Source organism: Lithobates pipiens, unplaced genomic scaffold (assembly GCF_037356315.1).
Source record: "Lithobates pipiens isolate NorthernLeopardFrog02 unplaced genomic scaffold, aLitPip1_a1.2 Scaffold_35, whole genome shotgun sequence".
NCBI lineage: Eukaryota > Metazoa > Chordata > Amphibia > Anura > Ranidae > Lithobates > Lithobates pipiens.
In genome coordinates this window covers 1,752,567-1,775,701 of record NW_027507811.1, presented here as the reverse complement: position 1 = coordinate 1,775,701, position 23,135 = coordinate 1,752,567, and the positions used below count along the sequence as shown (strand labels likewise).

Here is a 23,135-nt window from a genome sequence, read left to right as displayed (position 1 = left end):
ATCGGGTACACTGTAACTGGTGTGGAGGTGATCAGGTACACTGTAACTGGTGTGGAGGTGATCAGGTACACTGTAACTGGTGTGGAGGTGATTAGGGACACTGTAACTGGTGTGGAGGTGATTAGGGACACTGTAACTGGTGTGGTGGTGATCAGGGACACTGTAACTGGTGTGCTGGTGATCAGGGACACTGTAACTGGTGTGGTGGTGATCAGGGACACTGTAACTGGTGTGGAGGTGATCAGGGACACTGTAACTGGTGTGGAGGTGATCAGGGACACTGTAACTGATGTGGAGGTGATTAGGGACACTGTAACTGGTGTGGTGGTGATCAGGGACACTGTAACTGGTGTGGTGGTGATCAGGGACACTGTAACTGGTGTGGAGGTGATCAGGGACACTGTAACTGGTGTGGAGGTGATTAGGGACACTGTAACTGGTGTGGTGGTGATCAGGGACACTGTAACTGGTGTGGAGGTGATCAGGGACACTGTAACTGGTGTGGAGGTGATTAGGGACACTGTAACTGGTGTGGTGGTGATCAGGGACACTGTAACTGGTGTGGAGGTGATTAGGGACACTGTAACTGGTGTGGAGGTGATCAGGTACACTGTAACTGGTGTGGAGGTGATTAGGGACACTGTAACTGGTGTGGTGGTGATCAGGGACACTGTAACTGGTGTGGAGGTGATTAGGGACACTGTAACTGATGTGGTGGTGATCAGGGACACTGTAACTGGTGTGGAGGTGATCAGGGACACTGTAACTGGTGTGGAGGTGATTAGGGACACTGTAACTGGTGTGGAGGTGATCAGGGACACTGTAACTGGTGTGGAGGTGATTAGGGACACTGTAACTGGTGTGGTGGTGATCAGGGACACTGTAACTGGTGTGGAGGTGATTAGGGACACTGTAACTGGTGTGGAGGTGATTAGGGACACTGTAACTGGTGTGGAGGTGATCAGGGACACTGTAACTGGTGTGGGGGTGATCAGGGACACTGTAACTGGTGTGGAGGTGATCAGGTACACTGTAACTGGTGTGGTGGTGATCAGGTACACTGTAACTGGTGTTGTCGGGAACCATGAAACAGACAGTGACAGAAGTACAATCAAATCACACTTATTTATCAATAAAGATAAAAAGGTAAATAGGAAAAAGCGTAGTCAAGCATAGCGAGAGTCCAGTAGCCAGATCGGGTAGTCAGCCAGTCCAAAGTTCATAAACCAGATGGGGTAATTAGTGAGTCCAGACATCAGGGATCCAAGGAGAGCAACTGCAAGCAGGATAGACGCCAGGAGGGATGTCAGCAAGCCAGTCTTGAAACAAACAGCAGGAGATGGGTCCTAGTGATGTGACCAACGCGAAGGCAAAGGAAAGAGTGTGCAGGAAGGCTTTAAATAGGCAGGTCAGACGAGCATCATTGGGAACAGCTGGTAACTGTGGAAAGAGAAGAGAGTTGGCAATTAGCCGACAGCTGAGCGGCCAGCCCAGAGGAGGAAGGGCTAAGCCAGCCCTGACAGTGGGTTGGCAGTGCCTGAAAAGGTAGTGCTGGGATTAGTAGCCACAGGGATGCATGCTGGACACTGACTTTCTGATATACACCTAGAGGGGCCTCGGGTGGGGCGTGTCCAAGATGGAGACCTAACTGGCTGCTTCTATTTTGCCGCTGACTGAAATCCTGCTTATGGGAGCTTTATTACACCTGTGGCTTGTTTCCTGACATCTAGATGCGATGCAGATCCTCTGGTGCGAATTCCGGTAGGGGAAAAAAGCGTAGTTTTCCGCCACTAGAAGAGAAAATAACCCCGGTCCCCGGTGCCCACGTGGTGGCTTGCTTCTCGCTCTGCTTCCACATGGCCTCACAGACTGACCCTATAGAATCGGCTGCCTCCCCACAGCCTAGCCTTACCGATGTGATGGCCGCTATTGATACCTGTCAGGCCACGCTCACTGCTAAAAATCAAGGCAGTGCAGCTAGATGTATGTCTCCTATGGCAGGACATAGATAAGCTCCGCTCCAGAGTGTCGAAAGGAGAGCATCAAGTGGGCCAAGCAGAGGACACTGTTACGGAGCGCACTACGGCCATCCGTTCTCTCCAGACTAAGTTCCATGCCCTAAAGTACAAAGGTAACGACGCAGAGAATAGGCATAGGAGAAATAACCTCCATATTGTGGGGTTGGCAGAGGGGGCTAACCCAACGTTTTTTGTAGATTTTCTGCGCAATCTGCTACCTGATGCCCACTTCTCGCCTCACTACACTGTGAGCGCCCCCTGGCTCTCCTCCACAGACCTTTACCCTGCAGCTGCTCAACTTTGATGACAGGGATGAGGTGCTCTGAGCCTTCCAAATCCACAGTGATTTACATTTCCAGAACAACAACCTACTAATCTTCCCTGATTATTCGGTGGAGACACAGAAGCTCAGGAAATCGTTCGATCAGGTGAAGGTGGCACTGCCGGCTCGCAGTATACATACAGTGTTTGGTTTCCTGCTCCTTTGCGGATCCAGGATGGGGAGACGGTCCGCTTCCTCAACCCTCCATGGGAAGCATCTGCCTGGGTTGATGCGATACCACCCCACCCACAAGGCTTACCTATCTGATGCGCCGTCTAGATAATAGGGAATGAATAGCCTTGCACCTGTTGTGCGTTTTCTGTTCCATTTATTGTGACTCGAAGTTTGTAACCCTGACATTGTCAGGTGAACTATGCTGCATTTCAGGGATGTGCTATTCTGTACGGGGCTGCGGGTTCCTGCCTAGAACAGGCCTTGTCAGGTTCACTATCAGTTTGCCAGAGGAGTACTGCAAGCGAGAGCTGGAGAAAGCAGAGGAGTGTATATTGACTGTATATCTGGCATAGGATTACCCCAATATCAACTTGCGCGCTTACAACTTATCCAAAACACGGCGGCAAGGCTGATAACAGGGAAAAAACCCTGGGAATCCATCTCTCCTTCACTGAGGAGCCTACATTATCTAACCGTAAAGAATTGGATCACATTGAAGACCCTTTGCCTCACCCACAAATGCGTGCATGGAGACGCTCCTCAATACCTACTTGAGAAAATAAAACACTACGCACCCAACCGCAGTCTTCGATCTTCTAACAAAAACCTCCTCCTCGTTCCCAAATCTCGGTACAAATCAACGGGGAACGGAGATTCACTGTCCAAGGACCACGGCTATGGAACGCTCTACTAACCAGCATCCGCTTGGAAGAAAACCACCAGGTCTTCAGGAAAAAACTCAAGACCTTCCTCCTCTAGAAGCTGGACAACAAAGCTCATCACAGCGCCTTGAGGCCGATTCAGTTCGCGTTGTGCGCTATACAAATTATTTTATTCATTCATTCATTCATATAGGAAGAGTTGACCCTGAAGTTGTTATGAAGTCTAATGGGCATCCCATTATCTCCAATCCCAATCCAAGTTCTAATTCCTCAATAAAACAAAGCAACGGGCTGTTCTCTTACTTTGGAGTGACGGTGAAAATTTGGTGTGCCTGTCTGTGCAGGGTGGGGGGAATCCCAGTTACTTGCGCCCTTTAAGGGGGGTGTGCTACACTTGCAAGGTGCACAGTATATTTGCCTTTAGTAAATCAACACCCACAAGACGTTTTCTGCGGGCTGCAGTTCCTTTGAGCTCCACAAGGTGGTGATCTCACTTCTACCCAGATAGGAAGTCTCTATGGAAGACAGGAAGTGATGTCAGGCACAGACGGGAAGTTCCGGGTGAGAGGTGAGTCGGGAGGAAGTATATAAGGGACAAAGCTGGGAGTGGCAGTAAAGGAGGTAATAAGATCTTATTTTCTATTTACACCCAGTAACCCCCCGTCATGTCCGTCCTCTTCCTCCATAGTCACTGTGACGTCATTTATCTCCAGCAGATGATGATACACACATATATAGTGTGGAGACCTAGATTACCCCCTTCAGGGGCAGAACATTCCCCCACTTACGGGGCCGGAACATTCTCTTCATCTCAGAAATGTGTTTTTCTTCCATCAATTTCACCTTTTCAATCTATACTAAGGGATTATACTATAATACGGGTTGGGGGTTTTATTTAGAGGTGGACTTATGATACATGTGTTTGATTTTATAATCGTTATGGAGGAGGAAATAACTATTGCCGATGTCTGTGAAGGTCCCACACAAGGGATGTGTCTGGATGGTGACTGTATCATTGTGTGTGTCAGGTTCCTATAAGGTGTCAGGATGTCACTGTCTATTTCTCCATGGAGGAGTGGGAGTATTTAGAAGGACACAAGGATCTCTACAAGGACGTCATGATGGACAATCAGCCGCCCCTCACATCACCGGGTAAGAGGAGACTTTATTGTAAAGGAGAGAGCAGTACGGAGGCTCCACCTAGATCCCCCATCATCTGATAAACACATAGAAACAATGTATTCAGTCAGTGTGTGTGTTTCCTACAGATGGATCCAGTAATGGGAACCCACCAGAGAGATGTCCCCGTCCTCTGTATTCCCGGGATTCCACACAGGAAGGTCACACCATCCCCCACCATCATCAGGTAGATGAGCAACAATCACTGATAGTATCATTAGGATCTGTACATTATCTGCATTGTTACCATTGATGTCATTTTTATTATATATTCAGAGTGGAAACCTGAGAGAGTCTAAAGTTGAGGTTAAAGAAGAGATAAAAGAGGAGGATGATGAGGATGGGGTGATGGAGGAAGAGCACAAAGATCTGTACCAGGACACCATGATGGAGTCATCCAGATACAGGAACCCCCCAGAGAGATGTCCCCGTGGGAACCTCGGGGATGATAATATTGATATTAAAGAAGAGTATAAAGAGGAGGATGAGGAGTATGGAGTGATGGAGGAGTTTTCAGAAGGACACAAGGATATGATGGAGCCACCAAATACCAGGAACCCACCAGAGAGATGTCCCCGTCCTCTGTATTCCCGGGATTCCACACAGGAAGATCACACCATCCCTCCATATTGCAAGGTTGGTGGGATGGAGCATCTAGAACATGGACTCATGGAGACAATGTGGTGGATATTTGTTATGTGATGTCATAATATTGAAGCTTATTTTTTACGGGTGGTATTTCTCTCCTTCTCTTGGTTTAGGATGAAGATCTGATAGATATAAAAGTTGAGGTTAAATCAGAAGAAGAAGAAGAGAGTTATGTAAGCGATGAGCCTCAATCTATGGAGGATGATGGAATAACGGGGACATTTATAGAGGAGGACACTCCTACAGAGATCAGCACAGGTGGGTCATTAACACTAAATCCATTCCTCCACCCATACTGCTCACTGATTGGTCCAGAGTAGGGCGGGGGCTGGGTGATATCAGCCTGTAATCCCCTGGTCACTTTCCTGAGCTGTGTTCCCCGTCCTGTATTCCTGGATTTCTCTCCGATAATCTTCCTTCTCTGTGCTGCCGACACAATTTATGGATCTAGACTGGATTTATGGAGATTCTGGGGATCAGCTGGCAGAAAAAGGTTGATTTTCACCATAGGCGTTACTAGACCCAGACACCTGGGATGCTCTCAGCTCAGAGCACTGCAGCCAGCAACCCAACTGGGGACCCACAATTTGGGCTCTTGCTGTCTCAACAAAGCCCCACCCCCCCAAACAGGGGTCCTAAAAAATTATAGAAAAATAAAATAGTAAAAAAAGAATAAAAATCTGACACCAGTGGCGGAACTCCCGGGGTCGCAGAAGTCACACTTCTCTCTCTACCCCCTAGGTTTAGGGGAACCAATCAGCTCATGTCTAGTAATAATTTTATAATAAAATAAATGAATTATTTTTATTTTTAGTACGTAGGTGGAAGATGAGGAAAACCTCCGAGGATTGTCTCACTTTGTCTCCAGACTGTAAAGTAGAAGATGAGGACATCACACAGTATAGTCCAGGAGAAAACCCGACTACCTCAAATGTCCATCCGGCACCACACAGTGTAGATGGACCATCGTATTCCTCTTATCCCGAGGAACCTCAGACTGTGCGGGACGGTGCCGGACCATCGTATTCCTCTTATCCCGAGGAACCTCAGACTGTGCGGGACGGTGCCGGACCATCGTATTCCTCTTATCCCGAGGAACCTCAGACTGTGCGGGACGGTGCCGGACCATCGTATTCCTCTTATCCCGAGGAACCTCAGACTGTGCGGGACGGTGCCGGACCATCGTATTCCTCTTATCCCGAGGAACATCAGACTGTGCGGGACGGTGCCGTCCTTCCAAAACATAAACGGTTTCCCTGTCCTGAGTGCGGGAAGCGTTTCCGTTCTAACGCCCATCTTATTGTGCATAAGAGATCTCACACAGGTGAGAAGCCGTATTCCTGTCCTGAGTGTGGGAAATGTTTTTCAGATAAGTCCAATCTTCACACTCATCGGCAACTGCACACGGGGGAGAAGCCGTTTTCCTGTTCTACGTGCGGGAAGTGTTTTATAAAAAAAGCAGAGCTTGTTACACATCAATGGACTCACACGGGGGAAAAACCTTATTCTTGTTCTGAATGCGGGAAATGTTTTACCAGGAAATCCATTCTCAGCAGGCACCAACGGTCTCACACGGGGGAGAAGCCGTATTCGTGTCCTGAGTGCGGAAAATGTTTTCCAGTAAAGGCCCATCTTTACTCACATCTGAGGTCTCACACGGGGGAGAAGCCACATTCCTGTCCTGAGTGCGGGAAATGTTTTTCAGTGAAGTCCAATCTTTACACTCACCAGAGATTGCACACGGGGGAAAAGCCGCATTCCTGTTCTGAGTGCGGGAAATGTTTTTCGGATAAGCCCAAGCTTTACAAACATCAGAGATCTCACACAGGGTTGAAGCCGTATTCCTGTCCTGAGTGCGGTAAATGTTTTTCTGTGAAGTGCAGTCTTTCCAAACATCAGAGATTGCACACAGGGGAGAAGCCGTATTCTTGTTCTGAGTGTGGGAAATGTTTTTCAGTGAAGTCCAGTCTTTACAGACATCAGAGATCTCACACGGGGGAGAAGCCGTTTCCCTGTTCTGAGTGCGGGAAATGTTTTTCAACGAGGTCCAGCCTTCTCACACATCAGAGATTGCACATGAGGGAGAAGCCATCTTCCTGTCCTGAGTGAGGGAAATGTTCCTCACTGAAGTCCTGTCTTCCTGTACATCAGGGGGTCCCACACAACCTTGGAGGTGTATTAGTGAGTGCGGGACATGTCTTGTATATGAATGTTGCTGGACATGTGGGGAAGAAGCACCCCCTGATATACACCTCAGATATACTCCATGGCTGATCTTCATCATGGAAGAAACAGTTGATAAGGAGATCAGAGATCACCAAAGACATGGATGAAGTGTTGTACCGTGTCGGCCATTGATAGCAGGAGAAAAATAAAAATGGAGTCATTACCTCTCATTGGCTGAGTACATTTTGTGGTGGAAGATTTCGCCATGTTTTATTTAATTCTGTGTTTTTTTTTATATTCATCAGCTCCATCTATTGGCTATAATGTACTATTTTGCTATTTTTCCGATTGCAGTATTTCAGAAAAAATTATGGCCACTAGATGTCTTGAAGAGATTTGAGATCCCATTAACACTTAATCAGCGACATCAACATAAGGGGCTTAATATCTGCTGCTAATCTAGGACTGATTCATTTTGATAAATGTTAGCCGGTCAATGGAGTCTGTGGACAGAAACGCTCCTTTATCTGTCACAAAACCTCCAGCAGCACTGAATTCCGTTCGGAAAAAATTGAGTCATTACCTCTCATTGACTGAGTACATTTTGTGGTATGGAGACTTAGAAGTCTATTATTCTCTTGCAAGAGGTCTGTTTTCTCAAGTCGTCTTCCAGGACGAAACACGTTAACCTCACCACTTAAAAGGTGGTCCTCTAGGGCTTTTAAAATACAAATGGAGTCATTAACTCCCATTGGCTGAGTACATTTTGTGGTGGAAGATTTAACAAACACTTACAGGTCCTTTTTAAGAAAAATTATTGGACACGCTGTATGTGGCATGTAGTCACCGAAAAATTTATGAATTTTTGGCTGTATTATTTTAAATAACCCTGTGATTTCCTATAATCATCAGCTCCATCTAGTGGACAAAATGTGGTATTTTGCCGTTTTCCCTGATTGAGGTATTTCAGGAAAAAATATCCCATTGTGGCCACTAGATGGAGCTGTTGATCATAGGAAATCACTGTCTTCAATGATGGCCAAAGTTTATCACGGCTGGACGAATGCTCGCCACACGCGGCCAAGAAACTTTTGTATCGCCCCAATACCCGTAAAAAACACTTATCATTTTGCTTCCACTTCACAATTATGTGCCGCTTTGTGTTGGTCCATCACATAAAATCTCAATAAAATGTGTTTTTGCTTGTAACATGACAAAATGTGGAAAATTTCAAGGGGTATGAATACTTTTTCAAGGCACTGTATATTAATTCAGTTAGATAACGACTAAAGCCTTCAAATCTGCAGCTAAGGTCAGCTACAATACAGTGCGTAGGAATCAGACTAGTCCTACAATAAGATTGTCGTAGTTTCCTGAAAAAGAACGTTCCTAATAACTTCAAACCCAAAGCAGTAGGTCAGATGCCTCCTAGTTTCTTATATAAGAAATCCAGAAAACTAAGATAAGGGAGATAAAAGAGGCTTGTCACTCTTGGGTATAGAAAGAGAGTCAAGACCACAAACGGGAAAGGGTCTTTAGAAGCTCTCTGAGATGCCAGGGTATCCAAACCGCATGGTGACCTCAGGGTCTTTTCTAACGAGTCTTACCACAAACGGGAAAGGGTCTTTAGAAGCTCTCTGAGATGCCAGGGTATCCAAACCGCATGGTGACCTCAGGGTCTTTTCTAACGAGTCTTACCACAAACGGGAAAGGGTCTTTAGAAGCTCTCTGAGATGCCAAGGTATCCAAACCGCATGGTGACCTCAGGGTCTTTTCCAATGGGTCTTACCACAAACAGGAAAGGGCCTTTAGAAGCTCTCTGAGATGCCAGGGTATCCAAACCGCATGGTGACCTCAGGGTCTTTTCCAACGAGTCTTACCACAAATGGGAAAGGGTCTTTAGAAGCTCTCTGAGATGCCAGGGTATCCAAACCGCATGGTGACCTCAGGGTCTTTTCCAACGAGTCTTACCACAAACGGGAAAGGGTCTTTAGAAGCTCTCTGAGATGCCAGGGTATCCAAACCGCACGGTGACCTCAGGGTCTTTTCCAACGAGTCTTACCACAAACGGGAAAGGGCGTTTAGAAGCTCTCTGAGATGCCAGGGTATCCAAACCGCATGGTGACCTCAGGGTCTTTTCTAACGAGTCTTACCACAAATGGGAAAGGGCCTTTAGAAGCTCTCTGAGATGCCAGGGTATCCAAACCGCATGGTGACCTCAGGGTCTTTTCCAATGGGTCTTACCACAAACAGGAAAGGGCCTTTAGAAGCTCTCTAGGATGCCAGGGTATCCAAACCGCATGGTGACCTCAGGGTCTTTTCCAATGGGTCTTACCACAAACGGGAAAGGGCCTTTAGAAGCTCTCTGAGATGCCAGGGTATCCAAACCGCATGGTGACCTCAGGGTCTTTTCTAACGAGTCTTACCACAAATGGGAAAGGGCCTTTAGAAGCTCTCTGAGATGCCAGGGTATCCAAACCGCATGGTGACCTCAGGGTCTTTTCCAATGGGTCTTACCACAAACAGGAAAGGGCCTTTAGAAGCTCTCTGAGATGCCAGGGTATCCAAACCGCATGGTGACCTCAGGGTCTTTTCTAACGAGTCTTACCACAAACGGGAAAGGGCCTTTAGAAGCTCTCTGAGATGCCAGGGTATCCAAACCGCATGGTGACCTCAGGGTCTTTTCCAATGGGTCTTACCACAAACAGGAAAGGGCCTTTAGAAGCTCTCTGAGATGCCAGGGTATCCAAACCGCATGGTGACCTCAGGGTCTTTTCCAATGGGTCTTACCACAAACAGGAAAGGGCCTTTAGAAGCTCTCTGAGATGCCAGGGTATCCAAACCGCATGGTGACCTCAGGGTCTTTTCCAACGAGTCTTACCACAAACGGGAAAGGGTCTTTAGAAGCTCTCTGAGATGCCAGGCTTTCCAAACCGCATGGTGACCTCAGGGTCTTTTCCAACGAGTCTTACCACAAATGGGAAAGGGCCTTTCGAAGCTCTCTGAGATGCCAGGGTATCCAAACCGCATGGTGACCTCAGGGTCTTTTCCAACGAGTCTTACCACAAATGGGAAAGGGCTTTCGAAGCTCTCTGAGATGCCAGGGTATCCAAACCGCATGGTGACCTCAGGGTCTTTTCCAACGAGTCTTACCACAAATGGGAAAGGGTCTTTAGAAGCTCTCTAAGATGCCAGGGTATCCAAACCGCATGGTGACCTCAGGGTCTTTTCCAACGAGTCTTACCACAAATGGGAAAGGGTCTTTAGAAGCTCTCTGAGATGCCAGGGTATCCATACCGCATGGTGACCTCAGGGTCTTTTCTAACGAGTCTTACCACAAACGGGAAAGGGCCTTTAGAAGCTCTCTGAGATGCCAGGATATATCCAAACCGCATGGTGACCTCAGGGTCTTTTCCAATGGGTCTTACCACAAACAGGAAAGGGCCTTTAGAAGCTCTCTGAGATGCCAGGGTATCCAAACCGCATGGTGACCTCAGGGTCTTTTCCAACGAGTCTTACCACAAATGGGAAAGGGTCTTTAGAAGCTCTCTAAGATGCCAGGGTATCCAAACCGCATGGTGACCTCAGGGTCTTTTCCAACGAGTCTTACCACAAATGGGAAAGGGTCTTTAGAAGCTCTCTGAGATGCCAGGGTATCCAAACCGCATGGTGACCTCAGGGTCTTTTCCAATGAGTCTTACCACAAACGGGAAAGGGCCTTTAGAAGCTCTCTGAGATGCCAGGGTATCCAAACCGCATGGTGACCTCAGGGTCTTTTCCAACGAGTCTTACCACAAATGGGAAAGGGTCTTTAGAAGCTCTCTAAGATGCCAGGGTATCCAAACCGCATGGTGACCTCAGGGTCTTTTCCAACGAGTCTTACCACAAATGGGAAAGGGTCTTTAGAAGCTCTCTGAGATGCCAGGGTATCCAAACCGCATGGTGACCTCAGGGTCTTTTCCAACGAGTCTTACCACAAATGGGAAAGGGCCTTTAGAAGCTCTCTGAGATGCCAGGCTTTCCAAACCGCATGGTGACCTCAGGGTCTTTTCCAACGAGTCTTACCACAAACGGGAAAGGGTCTTTAGAAGCTCTCTGAGATGCCAGGGTATCCAAACCGCATGGTGACCTCAGGGTCTTTTCCAACGAGTCTTACCACAAATGGGAAAGGGTCTTTAGAAGCTCTCTAAGATGCCAGGGTATCCAAACCGCATGGTGACCTCAGGGTCTTTTCCAACGAGTCTTACCACAAATGGGAAAGGGTCTTTAGAAGCTCTCTGAGATGCCAGGGTATCCAAACCGCATGGTGACCTCAGGGTCTTTTCCAATGAGTCTTACCACAAACGGGAAAGGGCCTTTAGAAGCTCTCTGAGATGCCAGGGTATCCAAACCGCATGGTGACCTCAGGGTCTTTTCCAACGAGTCTTACCACAAATGGGAAAGGGTCTTTAGAAGCTCTCTAAGATGCCAGGGTATCCAAACCGCATGGTGACCTCAGGGTCTTTTCCAACGAGTCTTACCACAAATGGGAAAGGGTCTTTAGAAGCTCTCTGAGATGCCAGGGTATCCAAACCGCATGGTGACCTCAGGGTCTTTTCCAACGAGTCTTACCACAAATGGGAAAGGGTCTTTAGAAGCTCTCTGAGATGCCAGGGTATCCAAACCGCATGGTGACCTCAGGGTCTTTTCCAACGAGTCTTACCACAAATGGGAAAGGGCCTTTAGAAGCTCTCTGAGATGCCAGGCTTTCCAAACCGCATGGTGACCTCAGGGTCTTTTCCAACGAGTCTTACCACAAACGGGAAAGGGTCTTTAGAAGCTCTCTGAGATGCCAGGGTATCCAAACCGCATGGTGACCTCAGGGTCTTTTCCAACGAGTCTTACCACAAATGGGAAAGGGCCTTTAGAAGCTCTCTGAGATGCCAGGCTTTCCAAACCGCATGGTGACCTCAGGGTCTTTTCCAACGAGTCTTACCACAAACGGGAAAGGGTCTTTAGAAGCTCTCTGAGATGCCAGGCTTTCCAAACCGCATGGTGACCTCAGGGTCTTTTCCAACGAGTCTTACCACAAATGGGAAAGGGCCTTTAGAAGCTCTCTGAGATGCCAGGCTTTCCAAACCGCATGGTGACCTCAGGGTCATTTCCAACGAGTCTTACCACAAATGGGAAAGGGCCTTTAGAAGCTCTCTGAGATGCCAGGCTTTCCAAACCGCATGGTGACCTCAGGGTCTTTTCCAATGGGTCTTACCACAAACAGGAAAGGGCCTTTAGAAGCTCTCTGAGATGCCAGGGTATCCAAACCGCATGGTGACCTCAGGGTCTTTTCCAACGAGTCTTACCACAAATGGGAAAGGGTCTTTAGAAGCTCTCTGAGATGCCAGGGTATCCAAACCGCATGGTGACCTCAGGGTCTTTTCCAATGGGTCTTACCACAAACGGGAAAGGGTCTTTAGAAGCTCTCTGAGATGCCAGGCTTTCCAAACCGCATGGTGACCTCAGGGTCTTTTCCAACGAGTCTTACCACAAACGGGAAAGGGTCTTTAGAAGCTCTCTGAGATGCCAGGGTATCCAAACCGCATGGTGACCTCAGGGTCTTTTCCAATGGGTCTTACCACAAACGGGAAACGGTCTTTAGAAGCTCTCTGAGATGCCAGGCTTTCCAAACCGCATGGTGACCTCAGGGTCTTTTCCAACGAGTCTTACCACAAATGGGAAAGGGCCTTTCGAAGCTCTCTGAGATGCCAGGGTATCCAAACCGCATGGTGACCTCAGGGTCTTTTCCAACGAGTCTTACCACAAATGGGAAAGGGTCTTTAGAAGCTCTCTGAGATGCCAGGGTATCCAAACCGCATGGTGACCTCAGGGTCTTTTCCAACGAGTCTTACCACAAATGGGAAAGGGCCTTTAGAAGCTCTCTGAGATGCCAGGCTTTCCAAACCGCATGGTGACCTCAGGGTCTTTTCCAACGAGTCTTACCACAAACGGGAAAGGGTCTTTAGAAGCTCTCTGAGATGCCAGGCTTTCCAAACCGCATGGTGACCTCAGGGTCATTTCCAACGAGTCTTACCACAAATGGGAAAGGGCCTTTAGAAGCTCTCTGAGATGCCAGGCTTTCCAAACCGCATGGTGACCTCAGGGTCTTTTCCAATGGGTCTTACCACAAACAGGAAAGGGCCTTTAGAAGCTCTCTGAGATGCCAGGGTATCCAAACCGCATGGTGATCTCAGGGTCTTTTCCAACGAGTCTTACCACAAATGGGAAAGGGTCTTTAGAAGCTCTCTGAGATGCCAGGGTATCCAAACCGCATGGTGACCTCAGGGTCTTTTCCAATGGGTCTTACCACAAACGGGAAAGGGTCTTTAGAAGCTCTCTGAGATGCCAGGCTTTCCAAACCGCATGGTGACCTCAGGGTCTTTTCCAACGAGTCTTACCACAAACGGGAAAGGGTCTTTAGAAGCTCTCTGAGATGCCAGGGTATCCAAACCGCATGGTGACCTCAGGGTCTTTTCCAATGGGTCTTACCACAAACGGAAAACGGTCTTTAGAAGCTCTCTGAGATGCCAGGGTATCCAAACCACATGGTGACCTCAGGGTCTTTTCCAACGAGTCTTACCACAAACGGAAAAGGGCCTTTAGAAGCTCTCTGAGATGCCAGGGTATCCAAACCACATGGTGACCTCAGGGTCTTTTCCAATGGGTCTTACCACAAACAGGAAAGGGCCTTTAGAAGCTCTCTGAGATGCCAGGGTATCCAAACCGCATGGTGACCTCAGGGTCTTTTCCAACGACTCTTACCACAAAGGGAAAGGGCCTTTAGAAGCTCTCTGAGATGCCAGGGTATCCAAACCGCATTGGTGACCTCAGGGTCTTTTCCAACGAGTCTTACCACAAACGGGAAAGGGTCTTTAGAAGCTCTCTGGGATGCCAGGCTATCCAAACCACATGGTGACCTCAGGGTCTTTTCCAACGAGTCTTACCACAAACGGGAAAGGGTCTTTAGAAGCTCTCTGAGATGCCAGGGTATCCAAACCACATGGTGACCTCAGGGTCTTTTCCAACGAGTCTTACCACAAACGGGAAAGGGCCTTTAGAAGCTCTCTGAGATGCCAGGGTATCCAAACCACATGGTGACCTCAGGGTCTTTTCCAACGAGTCTTACCACAAACGGGAAAGGGTCTTTAGAAGCTCTCTGAGATGCCAGGCTATCCAAACCGCATGGTGACCTCAGGGTCTTTTCCAACGACTCTTACCACAAACGGGAAAGGGCCTTTAGAAGCTCTCTGAGATGCCAGGGTATCCAAACCGCATTGGTGACCTCAGGGTCTTTTCCAACGAGTCTTACCACAAACGGGAAAGGGTCTTTAGAAGCTCTCTGGGATGCCAGGCTATCCAAACCACATGGTGACCTCAGGGTCTTTTCCAACGAGTCTTACCACAAACGGGAAAGGGTCTTTAGAAGCTCTCTGAGATGCCAGGGTATCCAAACCGCATGGTGACCTCAGTGTCTTTTCCAACGAGTCTTACCACAAACGGGAAAGGGCCTTTAGAAGCTCTCTGAGATGCCAGGCTTTCCAAACCGCATGGTGACCTCAGGGTCTTTTACAACGAGTCTTACCACAAACGGGAAAGGGTCTTTAGAATCTCTCTGAGATGCCAGGGTATCCAAACTGCATGGTGACCTCAGGGTCTTTTCCAATGAGTCTTACCCAAACGGGAAAGGGTCTTTAGAAGCTCTCTGAGATGCCAGGGTATCCAAACCACATGGTGACCTCAGGGTATTTTCCAACGAGTCTTACCACAAACGGGAAAGGGTCTTTAGAAGCTCTCTGAGATGCCAGGCTATCCAAACCGCATGGTGACCTCAGGGTCTTTTCCAACGACTCTTACCACAAACGGGAAAGGGCCTTTAGAAGCTCTCTGAGATGCCAGGGTATCCAAACCGCATTGGTGACCTCAGGGTCTTTTCCAACGAGTCTTACCACAAACGGGAAAGGGTCTTTAGAAGCTCTCTGGGATGCCAGGCTATCCAAACCACATGGTGACCTCAGGGTCTTTTCCAACGAGTCTTACCACAAACGGGAAAGGGTCTTTAGAAGCTCTCTGAGATGCCAGGGTATCCAAACCGCATGGTGACCTCAGTGTCTTTTCCAACGAGTCTTACCACAAACGGGAAAGGGCCTTTAGAAGCTCTCTGAGATGCCAGGCTTTCCAAACCGCATGGTGACCTCAGGGTCTTTTACAACGAGTCTTACCACAAACGGGAAAGGGTCTTTAGAAGCTCTCTGAGATGCCAGGGTATCCAAACTGCATGGTGACCTCAGGGTCTTTTCCAATGAGTCTTACCCAAACGGGAAAGGGTCTTTAGAAGCTCTCTGAGATGCCAGGGTATCCAAACCACATGGTGACCTCAGGGTCTTTTCCAACGAGTCTTACCACAAACGGCAAAGGGCCTTTAGAAGCTCTCTCAGATGCCAGGGTATCCAAACCGCATGGTGACCTCAGGGTCTTTTCCAACGAGTCTTACCACAAACGGGAAAGGGTCTTTAGAAGCTCTCTGAGATGCCAGGGTATCCAAACTGCATGGTGACCTTAGGGTCTTTTCCAACGAGTCTTACCACAAACGGGAAAGGGTCTTTAGAAGCTCTCTGAGATGCCAGGGTATCCAAACCGCATGGTGACCTCAGGGTCTTTTCCAACGAGTCTTACCACAAGCGGGAAAGGGTCTTTAGAAGCTCTCTGAGATGCCAGGCTTTCCAAACCGCATGGTGACCTCAGGGTCTTTTCCAACGAGTCTTACCACAAACGGGAAAGGGCCTTTAGAAGCTCTCTGAGATGCCAGGGTATCCAAACCGCATGGTGACCTTAGGGTCTTTTCCAACGAGTCTTCTCTTCGCGTTAGGTGGCCAAAGTACTCAGGTTTCAGCTTCAGGATCTGTCCTTCCAGTGAATATTCAGGGTCGATTTTCTTCTAGATTGACTGGTTTGATCTTCTTGCCGTCCAAAGGGACATTCAAGAGTCTTCTCCAACACCATAGCTCAAAAGCATCAATTCTTCGGCATTCAGCCTTCCTTATGGTCCAACTTTCACAGCCATAGTTTACTACTGGGAATACCATAGCTTTGACTATACGGCACTTTGTCGGTAGGGCATGTCAGGGTTGGGCTCAGCCCTTCCTTCTCAGAGCTGGCCGCTCAGCTATCGGCTAATTGCCAGCTCCTATCTCTCTCCACAGTTACTGAGCTGTTGATGATATCCTGCTCGTCAGTCCAGCCTACTTAAGCCGTTCAGCCCAGTGCATCTCTGCCTTCGCCTTGGTCAACATCACAGAGACTATCTCCTGTTATGGTGACTTTATCAGCCAGACGTGCCGTTAGGGATAATTTCCACAACTTTAATCTTAGCATCATGTCAAGTGCCAAGGATCGACGAATCACAAGCCGGAATTAAGATAGCCGGGAGAAATGTCATCAACCACACTGGTGGCAGAAAGTGAAGAAGAACTAAAGGGTCTCTTAATGAAGGCGGAAGAGGAGAGCGCAAAAGCTGACCTGAAATTGAACATTAAGAAAATTAAGATCTTGGCAACTGGTCCCATCACTCCTTGGCAAATCGAAGGAGAAGAAACGGAAACAGTGACAGATTTGATCTTCCTAGGCTCCAAGATCACGGCAGACGATGACCGTGGCCATGAAATTAAGAGACGCTTGCTTCTCGGGAGGAAAAGCAATGTCAAACCTAGACGAGGTTATAAAAAGCGGAGACATCACACTGTCAGAAACCATGAAATCAGACCCAGACAGAAGTACAGTTAAATCACACTTGTTTAACCACTGGAGATCCGCGCCATAGCCGAATGACGGCTACAGCGCGGACCTGCTTTGCCGGGACTACGTCTACTGACGTCGTCCCGTGCACGAGCGGCCTGCGCGCCCCCTGAGGGGAGCGCGCGGCACGCTCTGTGATCAGCGAGTCTATGAGACTCGCCTGATCACAGATCGGAGCAGGGGGTCGATCCCGACCCTTACCACGTGATCAGCTGTCAGCCAATGACAGCTGATCATGTGACACAACAGAGCCGGTAATCGGCTAACAGCGCGAGGAGAAAAAAAAAAGCCGATCACCGGCGGCCATGAGAGGGACTTCAGTCCCGATCACGGCCAGCTCATCAGTGCCCACCTGCCCCCTGCCAGTGCCACCTAAATATGAAAAAAAGTGCCACCCATCAGTGCCCATAGTGCCACCTATCAGTGCCCACAATCTGCCTCAACAACAGTGCTGCACCTCAGTGCCACATATCCGTGCCCATCAGTGTCATCTACCAGTGCCCATCAGTGACGCCCAGCAGTGCCACCTATCAGAGCCACCTATCAGTGCCCATCAGTCCCATCTATCAGTGGTACCTATCAGTGCCACCCATCTGTGCCACCCATCAGTGCTATCTTATCTTTGCCCATCAGTGCCGCCTTATCTGTGCCCATCAGTGCCGCCTTATCTGTGCCTATCGGTGCCACCTTATCTGTGCCTATTAGTGCCACCTGAACTGTGCCTATCAGTGCCCACCAGTGCAGCCTATCAGTGCCGCCTCATCAACGCATTTCAATGAAGGAGAAAAATGACCTGTTTGCAAAATTATATAACAAACTATTAAACATGATTTTTATTTTTTTTTGCATCTTTTTTTGTTTGTTTAGCAAAAAATAAAACTCCCAACTGTGATTAAATACCACCAAAAGAAAGCTCTATTTGTGGGAAAAAAATGATAAAAATGTCATTTGGGTACAGTGTTGTATGACTGCGTAATTGTCATTCAAAGTGCATCAGCGCTGAAAGCTGAAAATTGGTCTGGGCAGGAGGGGGGTTTAAGTGCCCAGTAAGCAAGTGGTTAATGATAAAAGTAAAAAGAACAAACGTAGTCAAAACATAGCCAGAGTTCAGGAACCGGAGCGGATAGTCAGCCAAGCCAGAAGTCAGGGATCAATGTAGTGGAACAGCAAGCAGGATCTGGAGCCAGAAGGGATGTCAGCAAAGCAAGTCTTTAACCACTTGCCGCCCGCCCTATAGGCAATTGACGGCGGCAAAGTGGTTTCATAATCCTGACCGGACGTCATATGACGTGATCAGGATTATGAGCCGCTGCGCGCCCCCGGGGGCGCGCATCGCGGCGATCGTTGTTGCGGGGTGTCAGTCTGACACCCGGCAACTACGATCTCGGTAAAGAGTCTCAGACGGAGACTCTTTACCATGTGATCAGCCGTGTCCAATCACGGCTGATCACAGTGTAAATGGGAAGAGCCGGTGATCGGCTTTCCCTCACTCGCGTCTGTCAGACGCGAGTAGAGGAGAGACGATCGGCTGCTCCTCTGACAGGGGGGGTCTGTGCTGATCGATTATCAGCACAGCCCCCCCGAGGATGCCCACACTGGACCACCAGGGACGCCACCAGACCACCAGGGAAAAGGTAATAAAGGTCATAATCCTCCCTAGACCACCAGGGATGCCAGTCAGCACAATGGGTGCCAATCAGTGCCCATAATGGATGCCAATCAGTGCTTATAATGGGCATCACTGATTGCCATGCATTATTGTTTGGCACTGATTGGCATCCATTACTATAGTATAACACCGATGCCGCCTATGAGTGCCCACCTGTGCCGCCTATGAGTGCCCACCTGTGCCGCCTGAGTGCCCACCTGTGCCGCCTATGATTGCCCACCTGTGCCGCCTATCCATGCCCACCTGTGCCGCCTATCCATGCCCACCTGTGCCGCCTATCCATGCCCATCCGTGCCGCCCATCCGTGCCAGCTATCAGTGCCAATTTGTGCCACCTATCAGTGTCCGTCCGTGTCGCCCATCCGTGCCGCCTATCAGTGCCACTTCATTGGTGCCCATCAGTGCCGCCTTATCAGTGCCCATCAGTGTAGCCCCATCAGTGAAGGAGAAAACGTACTTATTTACAAAGTTTTGAAACTGAAACAAAAAAAAACATTAGTTTTTTCAAAATTTTCGGTATTTTTTTATTTGTAGCGCAAAAAATAAAAACCGTAGAGGTGATCAAATACCACCAAAAGAAAGCTCTATTTGTGGGAAAAAAATGATAAAAATTTCATTTGGGTACAGTGTAGCACGACCGCGCAATTGTCATTCAAAGTGCGACAGTGCTGAAAGCTCAAAATTGGTCTGGGCAGGAAGGTGTTTAAGTGCCCTGTATTGAAGTGGTTAAAAAGGAATGCAGGAGATAGTTTCTTGTGATGTTGACCAAGGCGAAGGCAGAGATCCACTGGGCTGAACGGCTTAATTAGGCTGGACTGACGAGCAGGAGATCATCAACAGCTGAGCACTTGTGGAGAGAGATAGGAGCTGGCAATTAGCCGATAGCTGAGCGGCCCAGCTCTGAGAAGGAAGAGCTGAGCCCAGCAATGACACGCCTTACCGATAAAGTGGCGTATAGTCAAAGCTATGGTATTCCCAGTAGTAAACTATGGCTGTGAAAGTTGGACCATAAGGAAGGCTGAATGCCGAAGAATTGATGCTTTTGAGCTATGGTGTTGGAGAAGACTTTTGAATGTCCCTTTGGACGGCAAGAAGATCAAACCAGTCAATCTTGAAGAAAATCGACCCTGAATATTCACTGGAAGGACAGATCCTGAAGCTGAAACCTGAATATACTTTGGCCACCTAACACGAAGAGAAGACTCGTTGGAAAAGACCCTGATGCTGGGAAACATGGAAGGAAAAAGAAGAAGAGGTCGACAGAATAGCACCATCGACACAATGAACATGGAGTTAAGCAAGTTCTGGGAGACAGTGGAGTGTCGGGTCACCTTGAGGCGAGGTGACAGATGCACACCGTAGGGATCAGGAGTGCACCGCAAGGTTGTGGACCCTACGGCTGACTGCTGCAGACGGGAGACAGATCCCACTGGGGTTAGAGCGTAAGATTCCCTGGGGCGCGGAGTCTAAGAGCCAGCAGGTGTTCACCAGCGCCTCTAGTGGTGAGGATGGACTTGGCTGCAACTGGCTCCAGGTCGCGACCCCCAGGGTCCCCCAGCTCACACCCACAGTAGGCAACAGGAGGATAGGGATAGTGAGGGACAAAGCCAAGGTCGGGGCCACAAGCAGACAGGAATAGTCGGGGACACGCCAAAAGGTCAGGAACACAGGCAAACAGGGATAGTCAAGGACACGCCAAAGTCGGTAACGGAACAACAGAAGAGCACACGGCAGGTAACAGGAAGCTAAACACACAAAGGAATACACAATGGTTGATCAGCACTGTTGGCTTGCAGTGCACAGGTTAATATAGGGCTCCCTGATAGGGCCTGGGGTGGAGCCATGCTTAGAGGAGAGGTTATAAAAACCACCAGGTGGAAGTGGCTGGCCTCTTAGGCTGAACACATGAGGGGAGGTAAGCAAACAGGAAGATCACTGCATAACCATGACATGGAGGACCTACTGTAAAAGCTTGGCGTGCCATGGTCCATGAAGTCACGAAGAGTCGAACATGGCTAAACATCTGAACAACTTTCCTAGCATAAAGCTCAGTCCAAGTCAGCAGTGTTTGCCTTTTCCATTGGAGAACCATCAAGCATCTGGCCACTGTTAAGATGTGACTGGTCAGTTACATAGTAGGTGAGGTTGAAAAAAGACACAAGTCCACCAAGTCCAACTTATGTGGACTATGTAAGTTTCTTGGCTAATCTCTGTAATTTGGGGGGGGGGGGGGGGGGGATAGCCCTAAAAAATACATTTTTGGGTGGAGGGGAACATCAACATTGAATAGTCGGTGGAGGAGATTTTGGACCGAGCGCCAGTATGGTTGCAAAGATGGGCATTGCCAAGAGATGTGAAGGAAAGTGCCACCGTCTCTACGACACCTCCGGCAACAATCCGAAACTGGATGAGTATCCGTCACGTAGGCGGGTGGAAGTCATGTACCCGAAGAATACCATTTTATATGTATTTTCCTTGCAAAAGGGTACAAATAAAACTTTTGGCTGCCCAGGACCATATGATCTGCCACCGTTCGTTGTCGAGCTCTTCCCAACGAGCCTGTTCCCATTTCAGCATATAACTGTGTGTGCCTCGAGAGTCCCTATTGTACGTGTTTAATAGTTTGCTGCCCCTTTCACTTGCCCTCCTGGCTAACTTCTCCACAGTCCTCTCCAGACTGAAAAGCTTACCAGCCCACCCAGCTGACTCCTCAAGAGATCTCCCAGACGTGCCGACTCTCTCCTGCTGTGCCTTCCTTGCCCCCGTACCTCCAGGAAGGATATCCTCCGTGTGTTGTAGAGGGTCCGTCCAAGAACCAGGCCCGAGGTCACCCCCTTCCCCTCAGACGAGGGGGCACCCTCAAGGTCCACCGACAGCTTCTTCAGAACCCCAGCTCCTTCTTTCACCCAACTGCCCCTGCTGGCCTGACCCATGCATATTTATGAGGAACATAGGCCCTCTTACAGCCGCTTTCTGCTGGGGATTGGTCAGGACCTCATAAATATGCCAAGCAGCTCCTCCCAACCTCCGCCCACTACTTCTGTTTCAATAGTTTTTATTAGTTATTTTGAAAACAACAAAGAGAAAAGATCACTTAGCAGAGCAGCGAACAATCGTCTCGTACTCCGTACGTCTAACAACAAATGGCACACAAATATGAGAGAGAAGGAACGGAAGAAGATCATAACAGTCCGGTTAGGTCTTCCATGAGGCCTCATGGAGGTTCTCACCAATGCCCCCAACTCTCACCATTGCAACCAGCTCTCTCACCTATGCCCCAGCTTTCTCATCCATGCCCCCCAGCTCTCTCACCAATGCCCCCCAACTCTCTCACCATTGCCTTCCCAGCTCTCTCAACATTGCCCCCCAAAGCTCTCTCACTAATGCCCCCTCAGCTCTCTCACCAATGCCCCCCAGCACTCTGACCATTGCCCCCCCCAGCTTTCTCACCAATGCCCCCAGGTCTCACCATTGGTCCCCAGCTCTCTCACCTATGCCCCCAGCTTTCTCACCTATGCCCCCAGCTCTCTCACCATTGCCCCCCAGCTCTCTCACCAATGCCCCCCAGCTCTCTCACCAATGCCCCCAGCTCTCTCACCAATGCCCCCCAGCTCTCTGACCAATGCCCCCTCAGCTCTCTGACCAATGCCCCCCAGCTCTCTCATCAATGCCCCCCAGCTCTCACCAATGCCCCCCAGCTCTCTCACTAATGCTCCCTCAGCTCTCTTACCAATGCCCCTAACTCTCTGACCAATGTCCCCCCAGCTTTCTCACCAATGCCCCCCAGCTCTCTCATCAATGCCCCCCAACTCTCTCACCATTGCCTCCCTAGCTCTCTCAACAGTGCCCCCAGCTCTCACCATTGCCCCTCACCTCTCTCACCTATGCTCCCCAGCTTTCTCAACCATGCCCCCCAGCTCTCTCACCATTGCCCCTCAGCTCTCTCACCAATGCCCCCAGCTCTCTCTCCAATGCCCCTCAACTTTCTCAACATTGCCCCCCAGCTCTCTCACCATTGCCCCCCCCAGCTCTCTGACCAATGCCCCCCATCTCTCTGACCAATGCCCCGTCAGCTCTCTCACCATTGCCCCCCAGCTCTCTGACCAATGCCCCCTCATCTTTCTCATCAATGTCCCCTCCAGCTCTCTCACCAATGCCCCCCAGATCTTACTTATACCCTTCAGCTCTCATTAATGCCCCCAGCTCTCTCACCAATGCCCCCCAGCTCTCTGACCAATGCCCCCCAGCTCTCTGACCAATGCCCCCCCAGCTCTCTGACCAATGCCCCCTCAGCTCTCAGACCAATGCCTCCCAGCTCTCTCACTAATGCCCCCCAGCTCTCTCACCAATGCCCCCATCTCTCACCAATGCCCCCAGCTCTCTTACCATTGCCCCCCAGCTCTGTGATCAATGCCCTCCTCAGCTTTCTCACCAATGCCCCCTCCAGCTCTCTCACCAATTCTCCCCAGATCT

The 23,135-nt window shown here is 49.2% G+C and overlaps 1 protein-coding gene across 1 annotated transcript in view; it reads left to right on the top strand.

The window, feature by feature from the left end:
- The window catches only part of LOC143955431 (uncharacterized), a 74,092-nt gene that overhangs the window by 32,188 nt on the left and 18,769 nt on the right, over positions 1-23,135 (top strand). The window contains 4 exon segments of the mRNA XM_077465479.1: positions 4,444-4,542; positions 4,632-4,991; positions 5,117-5,261; positions 5,818-7,109. Coding sequence (XP_077321605.1) covers positions 4,444-4,542; positions 4,632-4,991; positions 5,117-5,261; positions 5,818-7,109 — 1,896 coding nt within the window.